The sequence below is a fragment of the Oncorhynchus mykiss genome, chromosome 7 (assembly GCF_013265735.2).
Source record: "Oncorhynchus mykiss isolate Arlee chromosome 7, USDA_OmykA_1.1, whole genome shotgun sequence".
Lineage (NCBI taxonomy): Eukaryota > Metazoa > Chordata > Actinopteri > Salmoniformes > Salmonidae > Oncorhynchus > Oncorhynchus mykiss.
The window spans coordinates 26,546,109-26,573,215 of NC_048571.1; the positions used below are offsets into that span (position 1 = coordinate 26,546,109).

At 43.3% G+C, this 27,107-nt stretch overlaps 1 protein-coding gene across 1 annotated transcript; it reads right to left on the reverse strand.

Moving 5' to 3' along the window:
• Positions 1 to 1,560: 1,560 nt before the first annotated feature.
• gart (phosphoribosylglycinamide formyltransferase) lies at positions 1,561 to 24,971 on the reverse strand. Its single transcript, XM_021608972.2, has 21 exons — positions 24,815 to 24,971; positions 22,398 to 22,547; positions 22,147 to 22,242; positions 21,846 to 22,020; positions 21,533 to 21,644; positions 20,905 to 20,973; positions 20,503 to 20,628; positions 20,272 to 20,359; positions 20,070 to 20,155; positions 19,597 to 19,765; positions 15,421 to 15,652; positions 13,474 to 13,568; positions 11,410 to 11,519; positions 10,829 to 11,027; positions 10,263 to 10,514; positions 9,735 to 9,887; positions 7,230 to 7,433; positions 6,778 to 6,942; positions 3,340 to 3,612; positions 2,877 to 2,992; positions 1,561 to 2,241 (listed from the first exon to the last, which is right to left on the reverse strand). The coding sequence occupies exons 2-21, from the start codon at positions 22,540 to 22,542 to the stop codon at positions 2,044 to 2,046; spliced, it is 3,063 nt and encodes a 1,020-aa protein (XP_021464647.2). The 5' UTR covers positions 22,543 to 22,547; positions 24,815 to 24,971; the 3' UTR covers positions 1,561 to 2,043.
• Positions 24,972 to 27,107: the final 2,136 nt, after the last annotated feature.

A 27,107-nucleotide genomic window follows, 5' to 3' on the forward strand; every position in this document is an offset into this window, starting at 1 on the left:
GGCTATACTCGGCCTTGTCTCAGGATGATAAGTTGGTGGTTGAAGATATCCCTCTAGTGGTGTGGGGGCTGTGCTTTGGCAAAGTGGGTGGGGTTATATCGGCCCTGTCCGGGGGCGTCCTCGGATGGGGCCACAGTGTCTCCTGATCCCTCCTGTCTCAGCCTCCAGTATTTATGCTGCAGTAGTTTGTGTCAGGGGGCTAAGGTCAGTTTGTTATATCTGGAGTACTTCTCCTGTCCTATTCGGTGTCCTGTGTGAATTTAAGTGTGCTCTCTCTAATTCTCTCTTTCGGAGGACCTGAGCCCTAGGACCATGCCTCAGGACTACCTGACATGACTCCTTGCTGTCCCCAGTCCACCTGGCCGTGCTACTGCTCCAGTTTCAACTGTTCTGCCTTATTATTATTGGACCATGCTGGTCATTTATGAACATTTGAACATCTTGGCCATGTTCTGTTATAATCTCTACCCGGCCCAGCCAGAAGAGGACTGGCCACCCCACATAACCTGGTTCCTCTCTAGGTTTCTTCCTAGGTTTTGGCCTTTCTAGGGAGTTTTTCCTAGCCACCGTGCTTCTACACCTGCATTGCTTGCTGTTTGGGGTTTTAGGCTGGGTTTCTGTACAGCACTTTGAGAAATCAGCTGATGTACGAAGGGCTATATAAATACATTTGATTTGACTCTAGCCGGGCAGAAATGTTACGAACTGACTCGTTGGAAAGGTGGCATCCTAAGACAGTGCCGTGTTGAAAGTCACAGAGCTTATCATTAAGGCCAATGTTTGTCTAGGGAGATTGCATGGCTGTATACTTGATTTTATACAGCCTTCAGCAACAGGTGTGGCTGAAATAGCAGAATCACCTTATTTGAAGGGGTGTGTACATCACTTTTGTTTTGAGCCGACTTCGCCCGGGAGGCAATCAACGCTAACCAGGTTCACCCGGGGCATTAATCGAATCCCCTCAAAAGAATAATGAAACCTCAACTGAGCAACATTTCCAGGGTTCATTCTCAATTATCCCGGTTTGTCATCAGCCCTCGCCTCCTAAAAACACATTGGACGGAGCTTGGATCCATTGTGCTTGGAGGAGATGAGAGGAATCAAGGGCATGCCTTAACGTAAGTGTTTCACCAGCTTTCATCTTTACAGTCATTTTTAAATCGGTGATTACGTCAAGGGATGCACTAGCTGAATGTGGCCCAGGTCTGCATCCTTTCTCCTGAAGTGTACACTTATCTCCTTTATAAATTTGAAAGTAAATGACTAGTATAAGTCGGTGGAAAATCCTTCTAAACAATGCCTACACCAAGGAGGAGAGTGCAGGTAAAGTACAACAGAGCTAGAGAAAGGTAATTTGTTGTTTTCAGTTGTAACAAGGGAATGTTGTGTGCAACCTAAATACGAACATTAAATGATTCAGTAAATTTGAAATATTTTATGTTGGAACGCTTGGTATGTTGGTACACCTGTCACATAACCGATTTTGATTTGCAGGGAAGACTGTCAAAAGCCTTTCATTACATGTCTTTCTGGTTTGCCGATAAACAACAAAATAAACAGTTGTTCAACAGCGCAAGTTTAATGCAAGGACAGGCAGAAATAACAGTTTTGGCATTGTCGCTAAGTGTTAAAGTATATGCAGAGAACAACCGTGACCCACTTCGCGATAATCATACTACGACTTGCTATGACTGGTCATGCAATGTTGAGGATATACCTACAATTATAGGGCAAGTACTACTGTAATATTCTTACATAATAGTACCCATGGAATGTGCACAAGGGGAATTACTTAGTTATTTCGACATTGTAGCAATGGCACAAGGAATGTATCTGGAAGAAACCAGTTTGTAGCTACCCGAGATGAGGGAGGTATGGTCATGGGAGACATTGCTTACACTAAGGCAATCCATTTACTATGCAGGTCAGTAGAGCCACTGCTTTTAGGTGGGGCCCCAATGTATTCTGAGGTAGGGGGTTAAGGTATTTTGGGGATGGAGGCCAGGGTGTGTTGGGGCAGGTGTGGTGGTATTGTGTTGAGGTTTAGCCCTGTGCGTTGGGGTTCCAGATGATGCGTCCGTCATCCCCCAGCCTCACGCCGCCCCCGGCCACCAGCTCCAGGGCGGCAGGGAAGGCCCGGTGCTCTGCCTCCCGGATGCGATCTGATAGACTCTCCTCAGTATCATTCATCAACACCGGCACTGCCTCCTGAGCAATGATGGCCCCGGCATCAACCTCTTCCTGTGGACAAAAGGAAGTTGCGAAAGCAGGAAAATATTTAGGTCCTCTCCATAGACAACTCTGTGCCCAAAAGCCTGTTTTAGCAGGGAATCACCATTTTGAAGTAGTCAACTGGGTGGGATTTCCTATGGGTGAAGGAAGGAAGGAACACATAATTCCATCCATCATGAGGGATCAGCCAATGAATTATACTTATGATAAAACATTCCATAACTGCAGGTGGCAGTAAATCGCTAACATTGGCTTTATACCCAGGTATGCACCCTTTCAGTAGTAGATGACCTCAAACACCATGATGGGAAAGATACAAAAAGATAAGTCGTCTAAGTCTAGGGTCCTGTCCCAGGACAACCCCTAGGCACGTGTGTATCTGAAAGGACTAGATAGGTGTAGGCAATATGGCTATAATTCCACCTAATGTATCAGAGAAATCTGTTTGGGGTTTCTGGAAGCCTTTTCGATATCAAGATTTGGATAACAAAACTAAATGTGCATCAATTTTTCAAATGTTCTGCAATAGACCAGGAAACACAGGATAAGTTTGGCTTTAAGATCAGATCCGAGCTGATTTTATACCAACATCTGGTTATGGTTAGTATTGGTGAGCTGAGGCAGGATCTATTCCGAGTACTTACAGCCACAAAGTGGACGGTGCAGCCAGAGACCCGTGCCCCCGCCTGCAGAGCCTGCTTCTGGGCATTCACCCCCTTGAATGAGGGCAGCAGGGACGGATGGATGTTCAGCAGTTTTCCTACAACACACAAAATATATTATTCTCACATGTGCACACAAACATTTCAAAGCATTATTAATAGAATGAAAGCGTACCCAAATACGCTCCAGACCAGCTCCATCAAAAAAGTCAATACTTAAAAAAAATGTTTTTAATCAAAATCGGGTGCTCGACTGGGATGAACATTTCAAAAAGCATCCTTTCCCCATGTAACTTATTCCTTTCCCCATGTAACTTATTCCTTTCCCCATGTAACTTCAAGGGAGAGCAAGTTAAGTTAATGGACCTTTTCTGTGCGATACATTGTCATCACAGAAAATGCACACAAACCTACTATTGATACACACAAAGCTGGGTGGTCCTACCGTTCCACTTCCTGACGAAGGACCCTGTGAGGATCCTCATGAAACCGGCGAGACACACCACCTCCACATCAAATTCCTCCAGCACGTGGTCAATGGTGCCGTCAAACTCTGCCCGGCTACCGTACAGCTTATGGTCAACCACCCGTGTCTGAATGCCAGCCAGAGAGGCCCTTTTGAGGCCCAAGACCCCTGGCTGGTTGGAGATCACCACCACGATCTCTGCTGAGCTGGACGTTCTCTTGGTCTGCTCCATCAGTGCCTGCAGGTTGGTGCCTGACACACACACAATACACTTAAGGCAGTGCACACTGATATAAAAGATTAAACGTATAACTGCAATTAGCTATGGGGCACTAGTATCCACTTAACTGCAATTCTACGCATATGTTGGCTCTACTTATACAACTTTCACACTAACGAACCATCTGAAATTTGGGTGAACTATCCCTTTAACAATGGACTACAGAAGGGGTCTCCAACAGGTTGATCGCAAGCTACCAGTAGCTCGCTGCCCACCTATGAGTAGCTCGCCAAACGATTCTTAAAACAGATGCAATTTTCATGTGTTCCACTGCAAACGGTCATAAACAAGTATCAGACACCGCAAGCCCACAGCTACTATCTAATGAACGCAACACTGACATTATCCCACCCCTGGTTAGCCACTATTGGCTTAGAAAAAGCCAAACCTAACACAGCATCTCCAAATTATTTACCAGCAATATTGCTCGTCGTTCTGTGTGGTGCACGCGCTTGTTTATCTCTCCATGTGTAGCCTGATCACCGTCTTGTGGGTTGAGAGAAATACTTTTCTTATTTAAAATGTTAACTGCAAAGTAGACTTACCTGACAAAAGTATATCATCATATATCATTTGTAGCTATTATTTGAAAACTGGCATGAGATGAGCAGCAGCAGTACAGAACCGTCGCTAAACTGGCACATTCCTCACTTGCTAGATGCACAATAGAAAAAAAATGAGCAATTAAAAACTTTTTTTTTTTTTTTTAAGCATCGACTCAAAACATCGAATTTAGTCGTTTCTCCATGAACAATTGTAATTTTAAGAGTGACTAATAAAAAAAGTGAGAAGATAATTTGGGAAAATAGTCAAATATTTGGGGGGGAATCTCAGATTTTATAGGGCCCCTTTAGAGTGGTTTATTAAACATTATTTTACAAGATCCCGAGGCCCAAATCTGTCTTTGTGATATGCAGAGCAGGTGAACGGATGATCTCATGCATGTGTGGTTCCCATCGTGAAGCATGGCGGTGGTGGGGGTGCTTTGCTGGTGACACTGTCAGTGATTTGTTTAGAATTCAAGGCACACTTAACCAGCATGGCTACCACAGCATTCTGCAGCAATACGTCATCACCATCTGGTTTGCGCTTAGTTTTTTGGTTACTACATGATTCCATATGTATTATTTCATAGTTTTGATGTCATCACTATTATTCTACAATGTAGAAAATAGTAAAAATAAAGACAAACCCTTGAATGAGTAGGTGTGTCCAAACTTTTGACTGGTACTGTGTCTATTTCACTGCTGTTATCAGGCAGTGAGCAGGCTATTCCTGAGTGATGGGGAAGGCCGGTGGTGCGTGTGTGTAGAGCAGCGCATGTCATGATAACTTTTTACCAGTTGTAGGTAGGCTATTCATACTGAACAAAAATATTAAAACGCAATATGTAACGTGTTGGTCTCATTTTTCATGAGCTGAAATAAAAAGATCCTAGAAATATTTTATACGCACAAAAAGCGTATTTCTCTCAAATGTTGTGCACAAATGTGTTTACATCCCAGTTAGTGTGCATTTCTCTTCTGCCAAGATAATCCATCCACCTGATGATGATTAAACAGCACGATCATTACACAGGTGCACCTTGTGCCAGGGACTAAAGTCCACTACTATAAAATGTGCAGTTGTCACACAATGCCACAGATGTCTCAAGTTGTGGGAGCGTGCAGTTAGCATGCTGACTGAAGGAATGTCCAACGGATATTTTGCCAGACAATTTAATGTTCTATTTTCTACCATAAGCCGCGTCCGTTGTTTTAGAGAATTTGTCAATATATCTAACCAGCCTCACAACTGCAGACCACATGTATGGCGTTGTGTGGGCAAGCGGTTTTCTGATGTCAACATTGTGAACAGAATACCCCATGGTGGTGGTGAGGTTATGGTATGGGCAGGTATAAGCTATGGACAACGAACACAATTGCATTTTATTGATAGCAATTTGAATGCAGAGATACCGTGACAAAGTCCTGAGGCCCATTGTCGTGCCATTCCTCCACCACCTCATGTTTCAGCATGATAATACACAGCACCATGTCACAAGGATCTGTACATAATTCCTGGAAGCAGAAAATGTCCCAGGTTTTTCCATGGCCTGTATACTCACCAGACATGTTCCGTTTATATTTTTGTTCGGTATAATAAATGGCACAATTGACAGAAAATAGCCTAACATTACTTAACATTTTAAAACGTTTTTCAAAGTGTTTCTTGCACAGAGATCCTCTGGCCAACTTTAATCACTCAAACTCTCATGTTGGATTTCTCTCTAGTTATGCACATGCGCAAAAGGGGATGTGGTATATGGCCAATATAGCACGGCTAAGAGCTGTTCTTACGCGCGGCGTGCCTGAGTCGGGGTATATTGGCCATATATCACAAACCCAAAGTGCCTTATTGCTATTATATACTGGTTACCAACGTAATCAGAGCAGTTAAAATACATGTTGTGTCATACCCGTGGTATACGGTCTGATATACGATGGCTGTCAGCCAATCAGCATTCAGGGCTGTGTACAACAGGTATGACAAAATAGCCATTAGTTGTAATATATTGACCATATACCACACCTCCTTCCTCCTTATTGCTTAATCATAGCAGTCAAAACAAGTTAACTCGACATCCATTGATGGAAAATTATCTGGCGAGTTTAAGGGTGAATTATCTTTTCTATTGTGACATTCTTAAGCTCACAATTATTATTTTGATGGAAAAACATTTTGTTTCTTAGCCTTGGAAAAACACATTTTGTTTCTTAGCCTTGGGAAAACACATTTTGTTTCTTAGCCTATGTTACAAATTAAGCCGATATTCCTTCATAATTTGCTCGATAACGTTATGGAAAAGGGTTCATTGGATAAATGTGGCAACTTCTCTTGCTGCGATAAACTATTGGGCGGTGCTAGTTTTCAGGCCTCGTCAGTGGGTTGAGGGGTCATTGGGGCTAGAAATGTTTGCTTGACCTAGCAACCCATCAGTATATAGCTAATTCTGCTACTGAGATCTGATGAGAGCATGCACGCGCATCAGTTGAACATGTTTACTTGTAATAAAAACACTAATGTTATACACATCTGTTGACACATGGCAGTGTTTTCAATTTCAGAAAGTGACACACACCATACACAACACTAACCTGTGCCTGAGATGAGGACGCCCACCCTGGTCCTCTTGCGGGGGACGGTGCTACTGCTGTCCCCTTGAGATGCTCCGTTCTGCATGGGCCCCAGGTCTACTACACAGGGAGAGGGGCCTAAACGCAGGCTGTGCTTCAGGTTCCTGATCACCACCGGCTCGGCCCCTTCACACAAACAAAACTCAGTAAAATGACAAAGATGAATATCACCAAGCGCTGTGTGAGTTAACTGTGTGCACGCGCACGTTAACTGTGTGCACGCGCACGTTAACTGTGTGCACGCGCACAAAAATTACATTTAATGTGAACATCTGAAGAGCATTTCCTCATTAACAAGATTGATTCTATACAACTTTCAGTTTGTTTCCCTATCGGCCTGGGAGTGTACAGAACCCATCATTCCTGTAGCATTGTTATGAGTTTCACTACGCATACTTTAGCTCGTCTCTCACCAGGCTGCTTGTGGGCCAGCGAGCCCACGATCCACGCATCCTCGTGGGCTTGGAGCTTCCTCAGAACACTCTGGGCATCCGGAAAGGCCACCACCAGCACGGCCCCAAGGCCACAGTTGAAGGTGCGCCCCATCTCCTCCTCGCACAAGCCCCCCTCCTCCTGGAGCCATGAGAACACAGGAGGGATGATCCAACGGGAGGCGTCTGGGTGGGACAAAGCACACAGAGCAGCTCACACACGCATTCAATATGAAGTAAATACCAACCGCAGTTTAGGGCTGACCCCAATTAGTCAACTGGTTGATTGTTTGGTCGTTAGGCTGTTGGTCGACCAAGATTATTTAAGTCGAGCAGTAACAAACAAACATATTTACACCCATCTCAGTGAACTAATCGATTGCGGGGGCCTAGACTAAAAGCCAATTTATGCTTGAGCTGAAAGTGTGGTCGGAGGCTCAATTGCAATTACGGAGCCTCCAGAGGCATGCATTGGCCAATTTGAGCTCTGTACTGCATCGCCATGCACCTCACAAATTTTTGTAACAATGCTGAGGGCTCTGTATAGCTCCACATTGACATGATTGGTTGAAGGTAGGTGGGGGGGGGGGGGGGGGGCGGTACTTCCTGTATAAATACAAGCTCAATTCCTTGACCACAACGCCACAATGCGAAGCGCAAGAAGCAACTTCTGCTGAGGCCATATCACTGTAAATGCTGCATGCCCACTGTAAATGCTGCATGGCCAATGCAGATGTTAGATTGACCATGCGCCCAGATGAACAATGCACTTTTCCCTCCAGAATGCGCTCTCCCCGTCCATTTATGACTTCATTGTGTGAATTTATTTGCCTATAGCAATTCCCCATTACATAAAATCACTAGTACATTTACCGTTAATTCCTAATCTACAATCTTACAGTCATTTATTTCAATGCGTTCAATATTAATATTCCAGTCTTCCTGTTATCATTGTCGGAGGGACACATTGTTTGCAGAGTGCACAACCTATGCTACACTTGTGAGAAACAAGTTAAGGTTTATTTCATTCCATTTATGAGTTTTAGTCACTGTCTTTTGTTTGGAGCACTCCTGTCAATGTTGAGTAAGGACGCGCTTACAGGCTACCTGACCTGTGCGTAAATGTAGGCAAATAAAATGTGCCGATTTGGGGATCTGCTAGTATTTCTGATCGGCTTAAACGCACCACCACTAATGATCTGCGGAGCTTCTCAAAGTAATATTTTCTTCACTTCAAAACAGCAAGCAAACAAAGTCTGTTTTTACATCCTTTGAGAATTACAACAGTTCCTCAATGCATTTGAAAAATCTTTCCTGTGCTCTCTTTCGATAACCATGTCATGCACTGAACCAATGGAAACGTCATAAAATAGGCCTACCTAATTACTTCTTATTAGTGCTCGACTTGGACTGAAATAGGTATGATACTCATTTTGGGCACTGGTACTGTTTACATTTAGGTGCAAGAGCTCCACAATGCTTTTGAGCTAATATTCTATAAGAGGAACTGGAGCTCAAGCAATAGAATATTTGAGGTGTCGGTACTCCGCTCCGGTGAGCTCCTGCCCAAGTCAAGCGCTGCTTCTTATCCCTTGCGCAAATAGCCTGCAGCTGTGTCTGGCCCGAGCTCACTGGCGCTGGAAACTGAGGCCACAGAATATTTTATACAGCGTTTTAAGTTTGCTAGAGCAAGTTTCAGGCCAGGCCCAAGTTAATAGAGGATACAATGTTTCAATTTGTTGCAGTCAGGTCCATGTGTAACCAATGTGATTTATAGGATATATTTTTTTTATCTGGATATTTTCTACCTGCAGGCTGCAATGTTTATTTGTTGGCTTTATACATAGTTACATATTTGTACATAGTTGGCAATAGAAATACATTTTTAGTTTTGTATCATTTACATAGAATTTTGATTAACCACATGACAATGACTGAGATAAGACGATTACATAAATGAAACTGTTTCGCAAAAATGTGCATATGAAAACCATAACTGGCACACAGATAGGTAAAAATGGTAAGATAAATTGGCATTCCACATGAGAAGGGTTGCAGACTCCTCTTGTAGCCTATTACTGGCACTTCAGGAGAGTAATGGCAGAATCTGCAAAAGTCAGCAGGAGTGGGAGGAGAATAGTTGGTTCAGGTTGTTTTTTTCCCCTTCTGGTTATCTAGATCTCTGGCACTCGAGGCATTTGTCTTATTTCATCAAACAATCTCAATGCATATAGTTGATTTAATGAAAACAAATATGTTGTGTCTATATACGGAAAAATACATGTTAAAACATTTTAACCAATCGATTGGTCGAAAGAACAATTCAGTCAACTAAGATTTTTTTTGTCGGAGACAGCCCAGTTAGTACAATTCAAAACAGCATCAGGTATCCGATATGGACAACTGTTCATCCTCATATACATTGTTTACCACTACACTTTAAAAACCAAACATGGGCAATAAGAAAAGTGTGTTTCTCTCTCTCACCCAGGTCAACGGACAGTTCCTGAGGCAGGACTCGGGGGATGTTCTCCAATAGGCCGCCCCCAGTGATGTGGGCATAGGCCTTGATGGCGCCGCTGCTCAAGATTGGCAGGAGCAGGCGGCTGTAGATCTTAGTAGGCGTCAGGAGAACCTCGCCTGTCAATTAACATGGGGGAAGACTTTAGACGGGGAAAGGGGACCTCTACGGGGAATTACTTTAATTGTGATACATTGGATTCATAGAGCACTTTTCTAGGACCCAGATAAACTCTACAATAATACAATTCAACAGTACAGTACAAAAGACCAATAGAAGCTGGAATAAGACCACTAACAGGCAGGAAGATAGTACAAGGTAAGACATCTTACGAAGATGAACCCTATTTAACGGAAAACATAAACGACCACAAAACTGTCCATTTACCTCCTTTCAAGAGAAAGTACGAGAGAAGAAAGATTGGGCAGACACACCCAGAAAAATTCTCCCTCAAAGAAACATGTGTAAGAGCTTGTATGATCTCATTAACCTACCCACAGTTTGTCCAGGTTTCCCGAAAGGTGCAGGGGAGCTGTAGGTGACTCCTGCCCTCTCCAGGACCTTCCGAACGAGGCTGAATCCATTGCTGTGCACCCCCGAGGAGGCCACCCCGATGAGTAGGTCCCCCTCGCAGATGTCCCCCAGCCTGGGTAGCAGGGCGCCCCTCTCCACCGCCCCAACACAGAACCCTGCCAGGTCGTACTCGCCGGGGCCGTACACGCCAGGCATCTCCGCAGTCTCCCCGCCTAGATGAACGAATGGAAAAACGCACAGTTGTTAACACAAATATATGATCAAACACATACATGCAGTTGCAAATGTGCGCGCACACACAATGTAGAACCCAGAAATTGACGGCTGGCTCACGCTCAAAATACAGATGGTTTCCAGTGTAGCAACTAAAACCCTACTTTGTTATTTTCACTACACCCCCAGTAAACAGCCAACATCTCCACTTTCTTACCGCCTGAACACACAAAATAGTGCGCACGCTCACACACACACACCCCCCCATCCTTGCATCTTAACGATGACGTCAGACTGCCCTCCCCCCCCTCACCCAGCAGAGCGCAGCCCGCCAAACAGCAGGCCTCGGCCACGCCCCTGATCACAGCGGAGGCCACACCCACATCCAGACGGCCACAGGAGAAGTAGTCCAGGAAGAAGAGAGGCTCCGCCCCCTGGGCCAGCACGTCGTTGACACACATGGCCACCAGGTCCTGTCCCAGGGTGCTGTGCTGCTGGCATGCCTGGGCAATCTAGAGAAGGCAGAGGTGAAGTCATGAAGAGGTTGTAGGATCTTAATGTCTTTGTGATTCCTGGCATAAACTCTCCTCGCCTGCTTAAAACACATTAGCGAAGGAAGTCTAAGGGTAGGGACCTTGGACCTTCTCCGCCAACACAGCAGAGGCGGCTGCAAGAAGATGGGATGTGAGGAATCACAGTGTAATTGAGAAACAGCTAAAACATATGCACACAATCCTACATCTAACTTTGCAAGGCCAAAAATACATAAAAAAAAGAACGAAAAGCCTGTACCTGGAATATGATGCTCCCTAGCATTATTCCAGCACCAAAACATGCAGTGTGGCTGGCTGCAATGTCTCATATACAGTTTCTGTTTTGAGAAGTTATGCATACCGTGAGCTTGGTCCCTACTCCGTCTGTCCCAGACACCAGGATGGGGTCAATAAAGCCTGCAGCTTTGAGATCAAAGAGCCCGGCAAAGCCCCCCAACTCAGCGTTACACCCTGGTGGACAGGAGGGGAATAAAAGCAACTGTCTATATTACACACTCCCTGGTCTTTTACAACTGAAGAACACGTCAGGGGGAAAAAAAAATTATACACCAATTAAAAACATGTAAAAAAAATATATATAAAAAATAAACATCTGGTTGATATAAAAGGTAACTGGCAAAATAAAGGAAACACCAACAAATTGTCTTAATAGGGTGCTGGGCCACCACGAGACGCCAGAACAGCTTCATTGCGCCTGGGCATAGATTCTACAAGTGTCTGAAACTCTATTTGAGGGATTCAACACCATTCTTCCACAATAAATTCCATCATCGGTGTTTGTGGGTGTTCAATTGGGTTGAGATCTGGTGACTGACACGCACACTTTAAACCCCCTATGTTCCTTTGAGACCCCTCTATCAAAGTCACAGATCCCATGGTAGGAAAATTTAAATGGGCAACCAGGCATTTTTATACATGACTATAAGCATGATGGGTTGTTAATTAAACTCAGGAACAACACCTGTATGGAAGCACCTGCTTTCAATATACTTTGTATCCATCATTTACTGTGTTTCCTTTATTTTGGCAGCTACCTGTATGTCTTAAATAATTAACTAAAATAATCAATCCATCAATCCGTCCACCTATACGTAAACTCAGGAGAAAAAAAAAAGAAAGAAATGTCCTCTGTCAAGATTTACAAAATCAAAAGTAAGAGTATCTGGTGTGGCCACCAGCTGCATTAAGTACTGCAGTGCATCTCATGGACAGCACCGGATTTGCTAGTTCTTGCTGTGAGATGTTACCCCACTCTTTCACCAAGGCACCTGCAAGTTCCCGGACATTTCTGGGGGGGATCCAACAGGTCCTAGACGTGCTCAATGGGATTGAGATACAGGCTCTTCGCTGGCCATGGCAGAACACTTACATTCATGACTTGTAGGAAATCAGTCATACTGCTCGTTTTGTGCGTGGTGGCATTGTCATGCTGGAGGGTCATGTCAGGATGAGCCACATGAGGGAGGAGGATGTCTTCCTTAATCCTCGGTGACCTTAATTGCCTACCGTCTGTAAGCTGTTAGTGTCTTAACGACTGTTCCACAGGTGCATGTTCATTAATTGTTTATGGTTCATTGAACAAGCATGGGAAACAGGGTTTAAACCCTTTACAATTAAGCTCTGTGAAGTTATGTATTTTACGAATTATCTTTGAAAGACAGGGTCCTGAAAAACTGATGTTTCTTTTTTTGCTAAGTTTATATTGTAGAAAACTAATTAAAGCTTCCTGTAGCAATGTGTTTGTAGTTCAAATCGAGAAAACTGTTCCAAATTCTGTTTTAGTAAAACTGTAGCGATGGCACACTGTCTACAGGTACAGTATTTGTTAAAGCCCTGGGCACTACAATAAATCACTTTAATTATCTAACACCCAGAAAAAGTAGACAAGACAAATAACCTAATTTCTTTACTCAGGTTCATTTCACAAGGGAAGGAAAATAATTTACCTTCTTGAAGCTTTGTAATTAGTTGGATGAGGTGAAACCATGATAGGTTGACTGAGACTGCTTTAGTGCAGAGCATGTAATGAAATGCCCAATCCCAAACCGACCCCAAGCATCTTGTCCCTCTAAAAAGAGGCTAGGTAGAGGTTTTTGCCATAATGCTTTTACCAGTGTTGCCCAGCCATTCCACTTATTTGTTCAATTCCAGTACCAGCACACCTGATTTAACTAATCAGAGGCTTGATGATTAGTTGACCTGAATAGTTCAAAAAGGTGGAATTGGAACAGGCAGTGTACTCAGCGAGATTTGGGAAACGAATCATATATCCAATCTTACACCGATCATTACAAGTAGATAGGTATGAGTTTGGGAAAGCACTGCGGCTCTTCAGGCTGTCTAGCTAGTGGCTCAGCTGTAGCTGTTCTGATTAACAGCAATGAGAGGGGGTTGACGTCATTACCTGAGCGAGAGGTGGCCTTGGCAAATGGCTTGATCATGTCTACCAGTCGATTTCCCGCCGCGATGTCCACTCCGCTGTCCTTATAAGTTAGGCCTCTGCAGGGGGAGCGACACACAGCAAGGGTCATTGGGAGGTCGTCTCACCATACCCTATCAGGCTAGAGCTATTTGCCCTCTACCAATGGCAGAGTGACGCAACAGGCTATTGTCGGTCTGTCAAATCAGGTGGTCCCTCAATTCAGCTTCTACCTCACATTACCAGATAGAGATAACTCATACGAATGTAAAAAATAAATAAAAAAATACTGTCATGTATAAGAATGACTTTGGGTTGACTACCTACAAATGTTTCTCTTTCCGAAGTCCATCGACCCATTCTTAACAAGGGGTACAAAAGTCATGCGCTAGCTAGGCCAACCTACAATTTGATGCAGGTTACAAGGATAACGTCAGCCAAGGCGTACACCAATCCAACATAAATATCTAGGAACGTTCTTCAAATACGAAAACAAAAAGTCAGACTGGAATTCTACACGATAACAGTATACAGAATGAAATGAGACTAAACTATCTATTGGAATGTGAGTTTAGGCCAAATCTACATGTACAGTTGAATTCGGAAGTTTACATACACCTTAGTCAAATACATTTAAACGCAGTTTCACAATTCCTGACATTTAATCCAGTCTTAGGTCCGTTATGATCACCACTATTTTAAGAATGTGAAATGTCAGAATAATAGTAGAGGGTGATTTATTTCAGCATTCATCCACCCTCACGATACCATCTATTTTGTGAATTGCACCAGTCCCTCTTGCAGAAAAGCACCTCCACAACATGATGCTGCTACCCCCGTGCTTCACGGTTGAGATGGTGTTCTTCGGTTTGCAAGTCTCCCCCTTTTTCTTCCAAACATAACGATGTTCATTTTGGCCAAACAGTTCTATTTTTGTTTAATCAGACCAGTGGACATTTCTCCAAAAGGTACAATCTTTGTCCCCATGTGCAGCTGCAAACCGTAGTCTGGCTTTTTTATTGCGGTTTTTGAGCAGAGGCTTCTTCCTTTCTGAACGGCCTTTCAGGTTATGTCAATTTAGGACTCGTTTAACTGTGGATATTGATACGTTTGTACCTATTTCCTCCAGCATCTTCACAAGGTCCTTTGCTGTTGTTGTTTTCACTCCAAAGTACATTAATCTCTAGGAGACAGATGGCGTCTCCTTCCTGAGCGGTATGACAGCTGCGTGGTCCCATGGTGTTTATACTTGCGTACTATTGTTTGTACAGAGGAACGTGGTATCTTCAGGCGTTTGGAAATTGCTCCCAAGGATGAACCAGACTTGTGGAGGATCGACAATTTTTTTCCTGAGGTCTTGGCTGATTTCTTTTGATTTTCCCATGATGTCAAGCAAAGAGGCACTGAGTTTGAATGTAGGTCTTGAAATACATCCACAGGTACACCTCAATTGACTCAAATAATGTCAATTAGCCTATCAGAAGATTCTAGTCATGACATTTTTCTGGATTTTTCCAAGCTGTTTAAAGGCACAGTCAACTTAGTGTATGTAAACTTCTGACCCACTGGAATTGTGATATTGAATTATAAGTAAAATAATCTGTTTGTAAACAATTGTTGGAAAAATGACTTGTGTCATGCACGAAGTAGATGTCCTAACCGACTAGCCAAAACTACAGTTTGTTAACAAGAAATTTGTGGAGTGGTTGAAAAATGAGTTTTAATGACTCTAGCTTAAGTGTATGTAAACCTCCGACTTCAACTGTAAACATCAGACAGACAGAAGTAGACTTCGTCTAGGGTTAGCCAATACTCCCTCCTGTCAATATGTACTCAAAAAAATGTTGGGTTCTAACATTAAGATGGTCAAACTATTACAGTGAAATGAATAAGGAGTGTTTGTGTGTTCAGTGCGTGTCCACCCACACACACCTGTGCTGGGCGAGGTGGGCGATGCCTCGGTGACCGATGTCACGTCGGTACACGGCTCCCGGGAACCCCACAGCGGCCACACCCCGATTGGCTGCGTGCAGGGCCATCTCCAGAGACGACCTAACAGCGGTGACAGTGAGGACACGCCCCCCGCTGGAGACAACACCCCCTTCCTTCAGCGACGTGCCAGCGTGGAACACCTGCACCCCTGTCTCCTCCACCTGAGACAGACCTGAGCGAGAGTAGAGTGATGGAGAGAATGAGAAAGATATGGAGGAAGACAGAGGGAGTGTGGATGAGAGGTGGAGAAGGGGGGACGGGGACGCAGGAGATAAGAGTCCCTAATCTACCCCTACTTTAAAATCAGTTTTATGCAAATATTCTAAAATCTGCAGAAATAAAAACATGCTTTTTTCCACCAGAGATACATTACCATAAAAAGCTGTGCATAATGACATAGTGCACATAAAAGTAACTTCTGCGGTCAAATTCCCAAGTACCATATAGAAGTTATGGGTTTCCATTGCATTTTCAACTCAATTGATGGTTGTGTCACAATAAATGTGTATATCACAAATGGGCGCACACTGGTCTTGACACGTACGCTCTATATAGAACGGTTCACAGATACAGTGCTGGTATAACCTACACGAGATTATTATGGACCAAAAAAAAAAATACTATTTTTGTCAAACAGCGGCCAAGAATCAATTATCATGTTAATGATAACACTATCCCATCAAGCTTATCACTGTGCACTTTCACCACCCTGTGAAGTTCATCACTTATTCCAACTTTTTCACTCAGGGGTCCCCCTTCTGGCATTATTGATATCTGGGCTAAAAAACACTGGACATTTCTGAAAAGTTATAAATCGCTCTAAGGTATGCAATATGACTGACAAGAGGAACTGATTATGCACTACCCAATTTCCACCTTATGCATTCTACTACAACTTTCAAGAGCCAATGTAAAGCCGGACTGAGTTCTTTAAATTATATACAGTACCAGTCAAAAGTTGACACCTACTCATTCAGTTACCTTTTTATTTATTATTGCAGAATAACAGTGAAGACATCAAAACTATGAAATAACATATAGAATCATGTAGAAACCAAAAACAAAGTGTTAAATCAATATATTTTATATTTGAGATTCTTCATAGTAGCCACCATTTGCCATGATGATAGCTTTGCACACTCTTGGTATTCTCTCAACCAGCTTCAAGAGTCACCTGGAATGCAATTCAATGAACAGGTATGCCTTAAAAGTTCATTTGTGGGTTCAAATCAAATCAAATGTATTTATATAGCCCTTCGTACATCAGCTGATATCTCAAAGTGCTGTACATAAACCCAGCCTAAAACCCCAAACAGCAAGCAATGCAGGTGTAGAAGCACGGTGGGTTCTCTTTCCTTTTAATGCATTTGAGTCGATCAGTTGTGTTGTGACAAGGTAGGGGTGGAATACAGAAGATAGCTATTTGGTAAAAATACAAACAAATGCATATTAAATGGCAAGAACAGCTCAAATAAGCAATTAGAAACTACAATTCATCATTACTTTAAGACATGAAATTTAGTCAAACCGGAAAATTAACAACTTTGAAAGTTTATTCAAGTGCAGTCGCAAAAACCCCATCAAGCACTATGATCAGGGATGCAAACTGGTGAGGGCCCAAAAAGGTGACAGTTTGTTTTTTTGCATTGAAAAATACAAAACAAAACCCTGCTAGGGGGAAATGCAGTTTAACTAATCAAACAACAAAGAATATGATCTGCCTGTGTGTAAAATAAAAAGTGGTTCATGTGACCCTAACTCACTGCTAGAAAAATTTAAAGAAAGCAATCCAATGTTATTTGTTCCCTCGACTTCACTGCCAATGACTCAAGTCTTGAGAGTAAAACACACTAATATTGAAGTTAGCCATGACAGCCTTTATAATAGAACACTTGTGACCACACACACCTAAATATTGCACTTGGGAACAATACATACTAAATAGAACAAAACAAACAGGCATTCTGTTTTCTCTATTATAGTGCCCAGTATAGTAGACATCGATCAAGTGCACAAGGCTACATGGTGAACATTGTTTTTGCCCACCGAGTGAAGAATTAAATAAACGCCCCGTAACTTATTAGATAATTTGTAGTCATGTTGGGCAAGTTGGAACCGGTCTATTTCTGAATCAAACGCACCAACAAAAAAAATGAACATTTTGTGGATATAAAGGTGAAAGTTATCGAACAAAATTACCATTTGTGATGTTTCTGGGACATATTGCGGTGCCAACAGAAGAAGATCTTCAAAGGTAACGTCTAGCAGTAACAGGTGTAAGCCAGGCTCGGCTCCAGCTATACTTGTTTAACAAGCAACGCCTCATTTCCACCTACGGTAATTCTCTCATTAACAACATACTGTAAAAGGAAAACATAATTTCACAGATAGTAGTTTGTTAGCTAGTTAACATTTCACACAGATTGCCTGGGTCCAGTAAGCAACTAACGGGTTGTGTCTTGAAGAACGGCAAGGAGTCGTATAACGTTACAGTACCAGGACACCTACAGCACCCGATGTCACAGGAAGGCCAAAAAGATCAGCATGGACATCAATGACCCGAGCCATTGCCTGTTCAGCCCTCTATCATCCAGAAGGCAAGGTCAGTACAGGTGCATCAAAGCTGGGACCGAGAGACAAACACAGCTTCTATCTCAAGGCCATCAGACTGTTAGCCAGCACTAGTACATTAGAGGCTGCTGCCTATAGGAATAGACTAGAAATCTCTGTCCACTTTAAGGAATGGAACACTAGTCACTTTACTGTTTACATATCTGGCATTACTCATCTCATATGTATATACTGTTTTCTATACTATTCTACTGTATCTTAGTCAGTTCAGCTCTGACATCACTCGTCCATAGGTACACAACCGTTCAAAAGTTTGTGGTCACTTAGAAATGTCCTTGTTTTTGAAAGAAAAGCATTTTTTTTGTCCATTAAAATAACATGAAATTTATCAGAAATACAGTGTAGACATTGTTAATGATGTAAATGACTATTGTAGTTGGAAACGGCAGATTTGTTATGGAATATCTACATAGGCCCCATTATCAGCAACCATCGATCCTGTGTTCCAATGTCACGTTGTGTTAGCTAATCCAAGTTTATCATTTTAAAAAGGCTAATTGATCATTAGAAAACCCTTTGGAATTATGTTAGCACAGCTGAAAACAGTTGTGCTAATTAAAGAAACACTCAACTAGTCTAAAGGAGGACAGTTTTATTATCTGGGGCATCTGCATTTGTGGGTTCGATTACCGGCTCAAAATGGCCAGAAACAAAGAACTTTCTTCTGAAACTCGTCAGTCTATTCTGGTTCTGAGAAATTAAGGCTATTCCATGCGAGAAATTGGCAAGAAACTGAAGATCTCGTACAACGCTGTGTACTACTCCCTTCACAGAACAGCGCACTGTCTCTAACCAGAATAGAAAGAGGAGTGGGAGGCCCCAGTGCACAACTGAGCAAGAGGACAATTACATTAGAGTGTACCATTTGAGAAACGATGCCTCACAAGTCCTCAACTGGCACCTTCATTAAATAGTACCCGCAAAACACCAGTCTGAACATCAACAGTGAAGAGGTGACTCTGGGATGCTGGCCTTCTAGGCAGAATTCCTCTGTCCAGTGTCTGTTCTTTTTCTCTCTTTTTATTGGCCAGTCTGAGATATGGCTTTTTCGTTGCAACTCTGCCTAGAAGGCCAGCATCCCGGAGTCGCCTCTTCACCGTTGAATAATATCCCAACTTGTAGCGCATTTAGTTTTGCCAAAATTTGGAAAGTTCACAAATGTGCCGTTTCCATCAGGCCTGCTGTAAAAAAAAAAATATCCTACATGTACTTCACACACATTAAAAGGTTGGAAGGAAACCTGGTTAATGTTATGTAATTAGTTGATAGTCGAAACCGATGCTGAACAACCGACCTGACAGCAAATCTGTTCCAAACGGGAATATTCACTAGGATCAAACGGGAACCATTCGAAAGAAGAGGTAAACGGAATGAAGCGTGGAGGAATTTGTCCAATGGAAACTTATTTCCGGTGCAAAACACTTTGCAACAGTGTGATTAATGAATACACCCCAATCAAATAGCAATCGACAGAAGCGTACCTACCAGTGATTGCGACACCTTTCTTATAGGAGCCGGGGTAGCCAGGGCTGGCCATGACCACAGTAACTGCAGACCTGTCCTGGTGCCACTCAGGTGGACTGGATGCCAACTTCCCCTCCAGGGTGCTCTGGAGCACCTCATACAGGTCACTCTTCAGCAAGGGCATCAGCACCTGGAACAAGGTCACGTTTAATAGGAAGAAAATATTTTAATTCAGAGTGAAACGGGAGGTAATACTGGAATTTCCATTTTCCCACTACAAAATGGTTAGGTACGGTTTGCCCAACTGAACATGATTCAGGCTAGATCGAAATTGTCCTAATAGGCACAGATTAAGGACCAATTCATACTGCATTTTTCTTAACCTTACCCATTAGTGCAGTACAAGTGCAAAACTTGACTTATCAGCTCCATGATGATAACATAGAGCAGTGACATATACCAATAACACATGCTCACACACACAGTTTACCAACCTGACACTCTGGGTCGCCGAAGCGACAGTTAAACTCCAGGACCTTCAGCCCCTGCTTGGTCAACATCAGCCCAGCATACAGCACACCTGATAGAGGATGACAACATGTAAACGAGTGAGACAAATAAAAGAGAGGGACACTATTTTGCACCCCTTTCATTTCCACTCAATAACCAGTGTGCTGCCTGCAGTTCATTACTCACCCACATAGGGGGTTCCCTCCTCCTTCATGCCATCCACAGTCTTCTGGAGGACAGTCTCTCTGATCTGCTGCAAAAGCTCCTGAGACACCTGGACACAAATGGATGTTTGATTGACAGACAGAAGACAAACAGATGGACAGACAATAGCATGTTGTGCACAGAAAGAGAGAGTCGTACACATTCTGAGCAATGTGAGACAATGGTCGGTGGGTGTCAAGTGTGTGTGTGTACCTGGGGGGTGGGGCAGTAGGCCCCCATGCCACCCGTGTTGGGGCCCAGGTCCCCGTCCTGCAGGCGTTTGTGGTCCTGGGCCGGGGGCATGGGGGACACACTGCAGCCATCACTGAAACACAGACACTACACAGGGAAGGAGACAGAAAGAGCAAGTAGTTAGTAAATGCCAATAATGGAACCGCATATTGAATTGTCGTCAGGGTATATACAGGCCGACATTTGGTTGTGTAAAATGGCAGTGAGCAAAAATAACCATAACATTTTAAATAGACATGGAAAGCACATTATCCAATGTATTCTTTGCATGGATCTGTGCTATTTTGCATGACGAAAATGTTGCCCACTGTGCATGTAAACGTGGGTATTTCACAAGAAAAAGAAAGAGGACCGGACACTCACAGACACTTCTTCTCCCTCCAGTAGTTCCTCCACCACTACAGTCTCCCCGGCAGAGCCGAACGTTTTGTCCTGCAACACACACACAAACCTTCTTTAAAATGGGAGCTGGATTTGTCGAGTCGTGCCGAATACAACTGGTGTACAACTGCTTGCTTACCAGACCTTCCCAACGATGCAGAGTTTAAAAATATAAAATGGTAACAAGAGGAATAAAATAAAGTACACAAGAACAGAGCTATATAAAAAGGGAGTACCAGATCAATGTGCAGAGGTACGAGGTATTCCAGGTAGATATGTACATGAAGGCAGGTTAAAGTGACTAGGCACCAGGATAGGTAAGAGTAAAATACAGAACAGAGTATCAGCAGCAAATTATGAGTGTAAAAGTGTTGTCGGTATGTGTGTGCGCGTATGTAGTGTGTGAGATTGAGTGTGTATATATATATAGTCTAGTGAGTGTGCATAAGTGACACATCTCCCCCAAAAGAACAACATTCAAGGCCGAGCGACATTCTTATGAAAACTGCTGTACTGAGGCACACACACAGACAATCAAGAGAGGATAGACTGTGGTATTCTAACTATTAGGGTGGGAAATGCAAAACTTTGGGTCACTTTGAAACTATACCTTCATAATGTCCAGCACAGCCTGGCAAGCCTCCTCCTGGTCCTTGGCCACAATGACACCCTTCCCTGCAGCCAGGCCGCTGGCCTTCACCACCAGAGCAGGAAAACTGGCCCTGGGGTTAGGGGTTAAAGGTTAGAGAGCCACAGAGGCAGGGTCAATTATATTTCAGTTCAGGAGATGGGTAGAAATTCATCTCACATATGACACATTGTTGAGATGACAGACTACCTGGACTTGTCCAATTAGAAACACTGTTTTCAATTAACATGACCCCATCTCTCCAACAACTTCACCCCTCCACCCCAGTACTGACGTGCGGATGTAGCTGCAGGCCTCCTGGGGGTCGGTGAAGGAGCACCAGTTGGCTGTGGGGATGCCGTGACGGTCCATAAAGGCCTTGGAGAAACTCTTACTGGCCTCCAGCTGGGCAGCCTTCGCTGAGGGGCCGAAACACGGGACCCCTGCCGCTTGCAAGTCATCTACCATGCCTGGGGGGGGGGGGGGGGGGGGGGGCAGAGAAGAATGATGACGGTCAACTTGGCATTTCCTTTGTACCTGTACTGTTTCAGAAGGCTGAATATGAAATGGGGAAGATAAGGATGTGTGCCACTCACCTGCTGCGAGAGGCACCTCGGGCCCTACCACCACCAGCCCCACGCTATGCTCCTTACAGAACTGAGCCAGGATGGAGTGATTACTCACAGATACCTCTGTGCAGAGGGGGGAGAAGAGACGCACACACACATTTCAGATGGAACGGAGTGGCTAAGAGTTTTTGAAGATTATACGATTCCTGGTAATGTCAGATGACCATAAAAGACCTCAGACAAATCATGATATTAACAGTTATGCGTGTCCTTCTCACCAGAGTTGGAGATCTTTCCACAGTTGGCGGTGCCAGCGTTCCCTGGTGCCACCAGGACCTGCTGGATGTGTGGTGACTGTGCCAGCTTCCATGCCAAGGTGTGTTCCCGCCCACCACTTCCAATCACTAGCAACCGCACTGCCATGGCAACTAAATGACAGGTAGATGGAAAAAGCAATCACACATGATCAAATCACATCACCGAACCAGGATGGTGCTCAGTAAGACAACATCATGGAACTTTCAAACAGAAATATATTCTGAAGGACAGACATGCTTCTCTGACATGTAGAATAAAGAAACTCTATACAACATATTTCTATCTGCAACCTTCAGAACATTGCACCCTTCTGATTTCAACCCAGGTTAGTCACTGGGCACGAACAGCAACAGTAAATAAAACAGCTTCTCAAATTACTTTAATTTATCATCCATAAAAGAAGCTACTTAATTGCATGTGAAAATTGACCTATGGTGCAGGGAAACTGCAAATGAGGACCTTACCCAAAAGGCCACATCACCGGGCTGCTGTGAAGGATTGGTGACCTTTTGCTGGGGCCTAGCATTTAAATCTCAGATTCATACATCACATTTGTTGGGACACTGCCACCCATAAAAATCTGTCTCTAATTAGTTGTCATTGTCCAAGAGCCCATTCTGTGTAGGGACCCATTAAAAACGGTGTAATTTGCATTAAAAAACAACATTTTAAGCAACATATCATGTATCAGTGTGTTAATGACAGTAGAAACAGGTTGGGGGGGGGGGGACTAACTTGTACAACCCCTTGAATACTGTTTTGTGTTTAATATGCCTCAGAACAGAAAGACATAAATCAGGAATGGAAAAATGGGCAGCCCAAGAGCCTCGGACCAATTTCCAAAATGGGGAACTATGTCGGGGTCTCAACTTATGGTTGCGAGTTAGAATAGACAAGGTGCAATACCCACATTTGGTTATGGATCAGCAGCTTTTTCTTCTTATATCAGTCACTGATAGTCAATTAGACCATGTCAGCAACATTTTTTGGGGGGGATTGCTGAATTAGAAGGCCGCTAAAAACTGTCGAATTAACGGCCAGTGGGCCCCCATTGATTTTGTTGGTCAGTCTCACTCAGATTTCATATTTAAACAAATCTGCAACCATTTCTCTCCGCCGTCAACAGGGGAGCAACTCGGCTGGGGTGGGTACGGGTATGCAGACCGTCAAGCAACTGTGCCCATCATTGAGTTTTTGGTGGCCCCCCCACCCGCATCTAAGTTTGCTATCACTGTTGTAGATGGCCAGTATTTGGGTTGAAGAAGTGGTGGGCATGCCTTTGCCCCAATCAATACTCCCCACAAACAAACAAACCAGGGGCTCAGAGTTTAAACCAGTCCCATCTCCCATCTTACCGGGCAATGTTCAGCTGCCAAACGTTATGAACGCTGCAGATAGAAATGTGTGAATAGAGCCAATGTGCTTTCTTATTCTACATATCAGAGAGGCTGTTTGATCTACATTTCCTATTTCTATCTTAACGTTCAATAAAGGATCAGTTGCCAAATTAACGTCAGAATTTACTTTTCATGGCAGGTTAGGAGAACTTAAGCAGCAGGCTAGGATAATTAACTTAGCAGGTTATGATAAATAGGTGTTAAGGTTAGGAAGAGGGTTAGCTTAAATGAAATAACACATTTTTACGTTAAATTTCACAAAAAGCTGGATCCCTTCTAGCCACTGATACAATTCCCGAGGAGTATGTACATCAGCAAACTATCAAATATGAGCTTTTACAGAGATAATGTGTGTAGCATGACGCGAGTGGTTCCCAATTAGTCGACGAGCTCCCTTTGATTGGAAACACTCACTCGTGTGACTCACGAGGCAATGGGGCTATGAATTTACAGAGGTTTGAGAACTTTTGAAGAGATAATTTACTAAAATGTATAAAATTATTGTCCGCAGCTCATCGCTTAAAAATAAAAATCAGCACAATTGATGCAATCAGTACTAAAAACAGGGTGGACAAGGAACTTTTTGTTACAAAGTTTGCTGACCAGTGATGGCAGAATGAGCCCACTGTCTACAATTTAACGTGGGTGGAATGGCTCCACAACCAAAGTTAAACTACATAGTTAGATAACTGGCTACAGTTGTAGCTAACTACAGCTTTTGAGTTTCGCCACACTATCGATTGCTAATTTCATTGACGTAGTGAAATATTTGCAGCCACATGCAAAAATACGAAAAATCACCCTCTTTCGCAATGAGCCGTGTTCTTGTAGTTTTACCTAGGTACTGTAACCAACTTCCCCAGTTGATTCCAAATTGTAATTAGCATCACGATGGTAAAACTTCGACTCGGTGACCACACGCGCAACACTGCAAGTTCTCATAAAACAACTTAGATGAAGTCTATTAAAGCCAAACTCACATGTATCTTGTGTAGTGGGGAGTTAGTATTTTTTGATGACAGAGCCCACGTCCAGATGTACTTTCCTTGCCCACAGCTAGGGGAGACTACCCTGTGTGCACGCGGGCAGTAAGCGCGCGGGGTATTGCAGCGTTAAATTGCTAGTCGAAACTAGCAAACTCGTGCATTTTCGACTTTAAACTGGTCTGGCTATACAGGCGCCGCATTCAACCAGTTAACAAGACGGACTTTTCCTAGTTGCAACTAGCACTTGAACGCAGCATATGAACTCTCAAATCACGTGGACCCAATATGATACGCAACTGTGTTTGTTTAGCTTTTAAACGCGGGTCAAATAATATATAGATGTAACTTCTATAGGCATTTATGTAGGCAGTGTCTAGTAAAATGTATTAAGATAGTGTATAATGTGCATATCAAGTTTTGTTTCTGTAAAATGTGTTAACTTCCTTAGCCTCTAGTCGTTTTTTTCATTCAAAGAATCATGGGAGTTGTAGTTTTTGGGTCAAATATATATTTTAAGCATGTCGAGCAGGGGTATTCAACTCTTACAGGCGCGGCATGGTCAATCTGAATCCTGCATTGGCCGTGCAGCATTTTCGACGATATGGCCTTTGCAGAAGTCAGGGCATTCATACATCTTTGTGGAGCAGCACAGAGCTGTTGAGCAGAACTGTTGTGAAGGAAGTTGTCAAGGAAGTACATTTTTGTTTATTTAGGACCGCCCACCCTCACCTACTGTCAGCCAATCATGCCAATGCAGAGTTTTTTGGACCCCTCAGCATGGTCAAATCCAATTTATGCTTGATCAAACAAATGTGGTCAGAGGCGCCATATGGATGGTACGACGGAATTGGCGAACCTCTGGGGGAATGCAGACGCCACATTGAGCTAATTACCGCATGGCAGTGTTCCTCTCAAATGTGTTAATAATGCGGATGACTCCATATAGCTCTGCATTGACATGATTGATTGACGGTAGGTCCTGTATAAACACACTCACTTCATTGACAACTTCCTTTACAACAGCTCTGAACTGTGCCGCAAAGCAAGAAGTATGAATGTCCCTAGGCGCACACCCAGAGACAATTATTTTGTGTTGAGGTGCTGACTAATGGCAAATAAACTGTAAGCTCTGAGAACCACATTTAGAGCAGAAAGTTAATTCATACCCCCCCCCCCCCCCCCCCCCCCACAGGCATGTGCATCCATGGAAACCTGCAGGATTGTTGAAAATGATGCAAGTGACCTATTGAAAGACAAACAGAAACACAAATCCTATGATAACCTGAGTAGAGACGAAAGAATGGCTCTTAAGGACTTTACAATCAGATCCTTCGATTATCATTAAAAACAAAACAAATGTGACCATGTGAATGAATGTCACCAACAACAATCTAAATGTGACTTATATCATAAACTGAATTATGACCCTACCCTAGAATTCCAGCATAATATCACATCCACAGTGGAAAGCTGTTTGGAATCAGGACAAATCACCAAAAAATAACGTGAATTTGTGTGAAATTTCCCAAGATAAACTTTTCATACAGTCGCTAAATTACTCAAAAAATGATCTCCTCCCCCAGGTAGACCCATTGTAGCTTCATTTAACGCTGTGACGTCCAATATTTCTAAGTCTGGAACACCACATTAAACCGATGGTTGAGAATCTACCATCTTACTTCAAATACAAGAGACTAGTCACATGATCTCATTGATAGAGGGCTTAAGGATACCAGAGGGCACCTTGCTGGCCACTTTTGATGTGGAGCTTGTACACTAATATTCCACACACTGGAGGCTTGCAGGCGCTGCAACACTTCCTTCAGCAGAGAGACCCTTCACTTGCTTCATCCAATGATTGCCTTGCAACTCACTGAATTGGTATTATCCAAAAATGACTGTCTTGGTGTCAGAATTTTCCCTTCAAATTCTGGGTGTAGCCATGGGCTTCCACTTTGCCCCCAACTATGCAAACCTGTATGTGGGACAAATTGAGGAAGCACTCATTTACAAAACAGACACACACACCCTACTTTGTAAAACACTCCTATGGAAGAGATACAAAGATGTCTTTGTGCTCTGGGAAGCAAGTCAGCAGGAACTAAATTAATTCCAAACTCCGCTAAACAAGAGCTCTGAATACCTCAAATTCCCCATGCAGACTGATGAGAGAAAAATAAAACTACCTGGATTTATGGATCAAAGAGAGTGATGCATTACACACAGAGTTATACACAAAGCCCACAGACCGCAATACCCTGCTGCGTGCGGATAGTATGCATCCCCT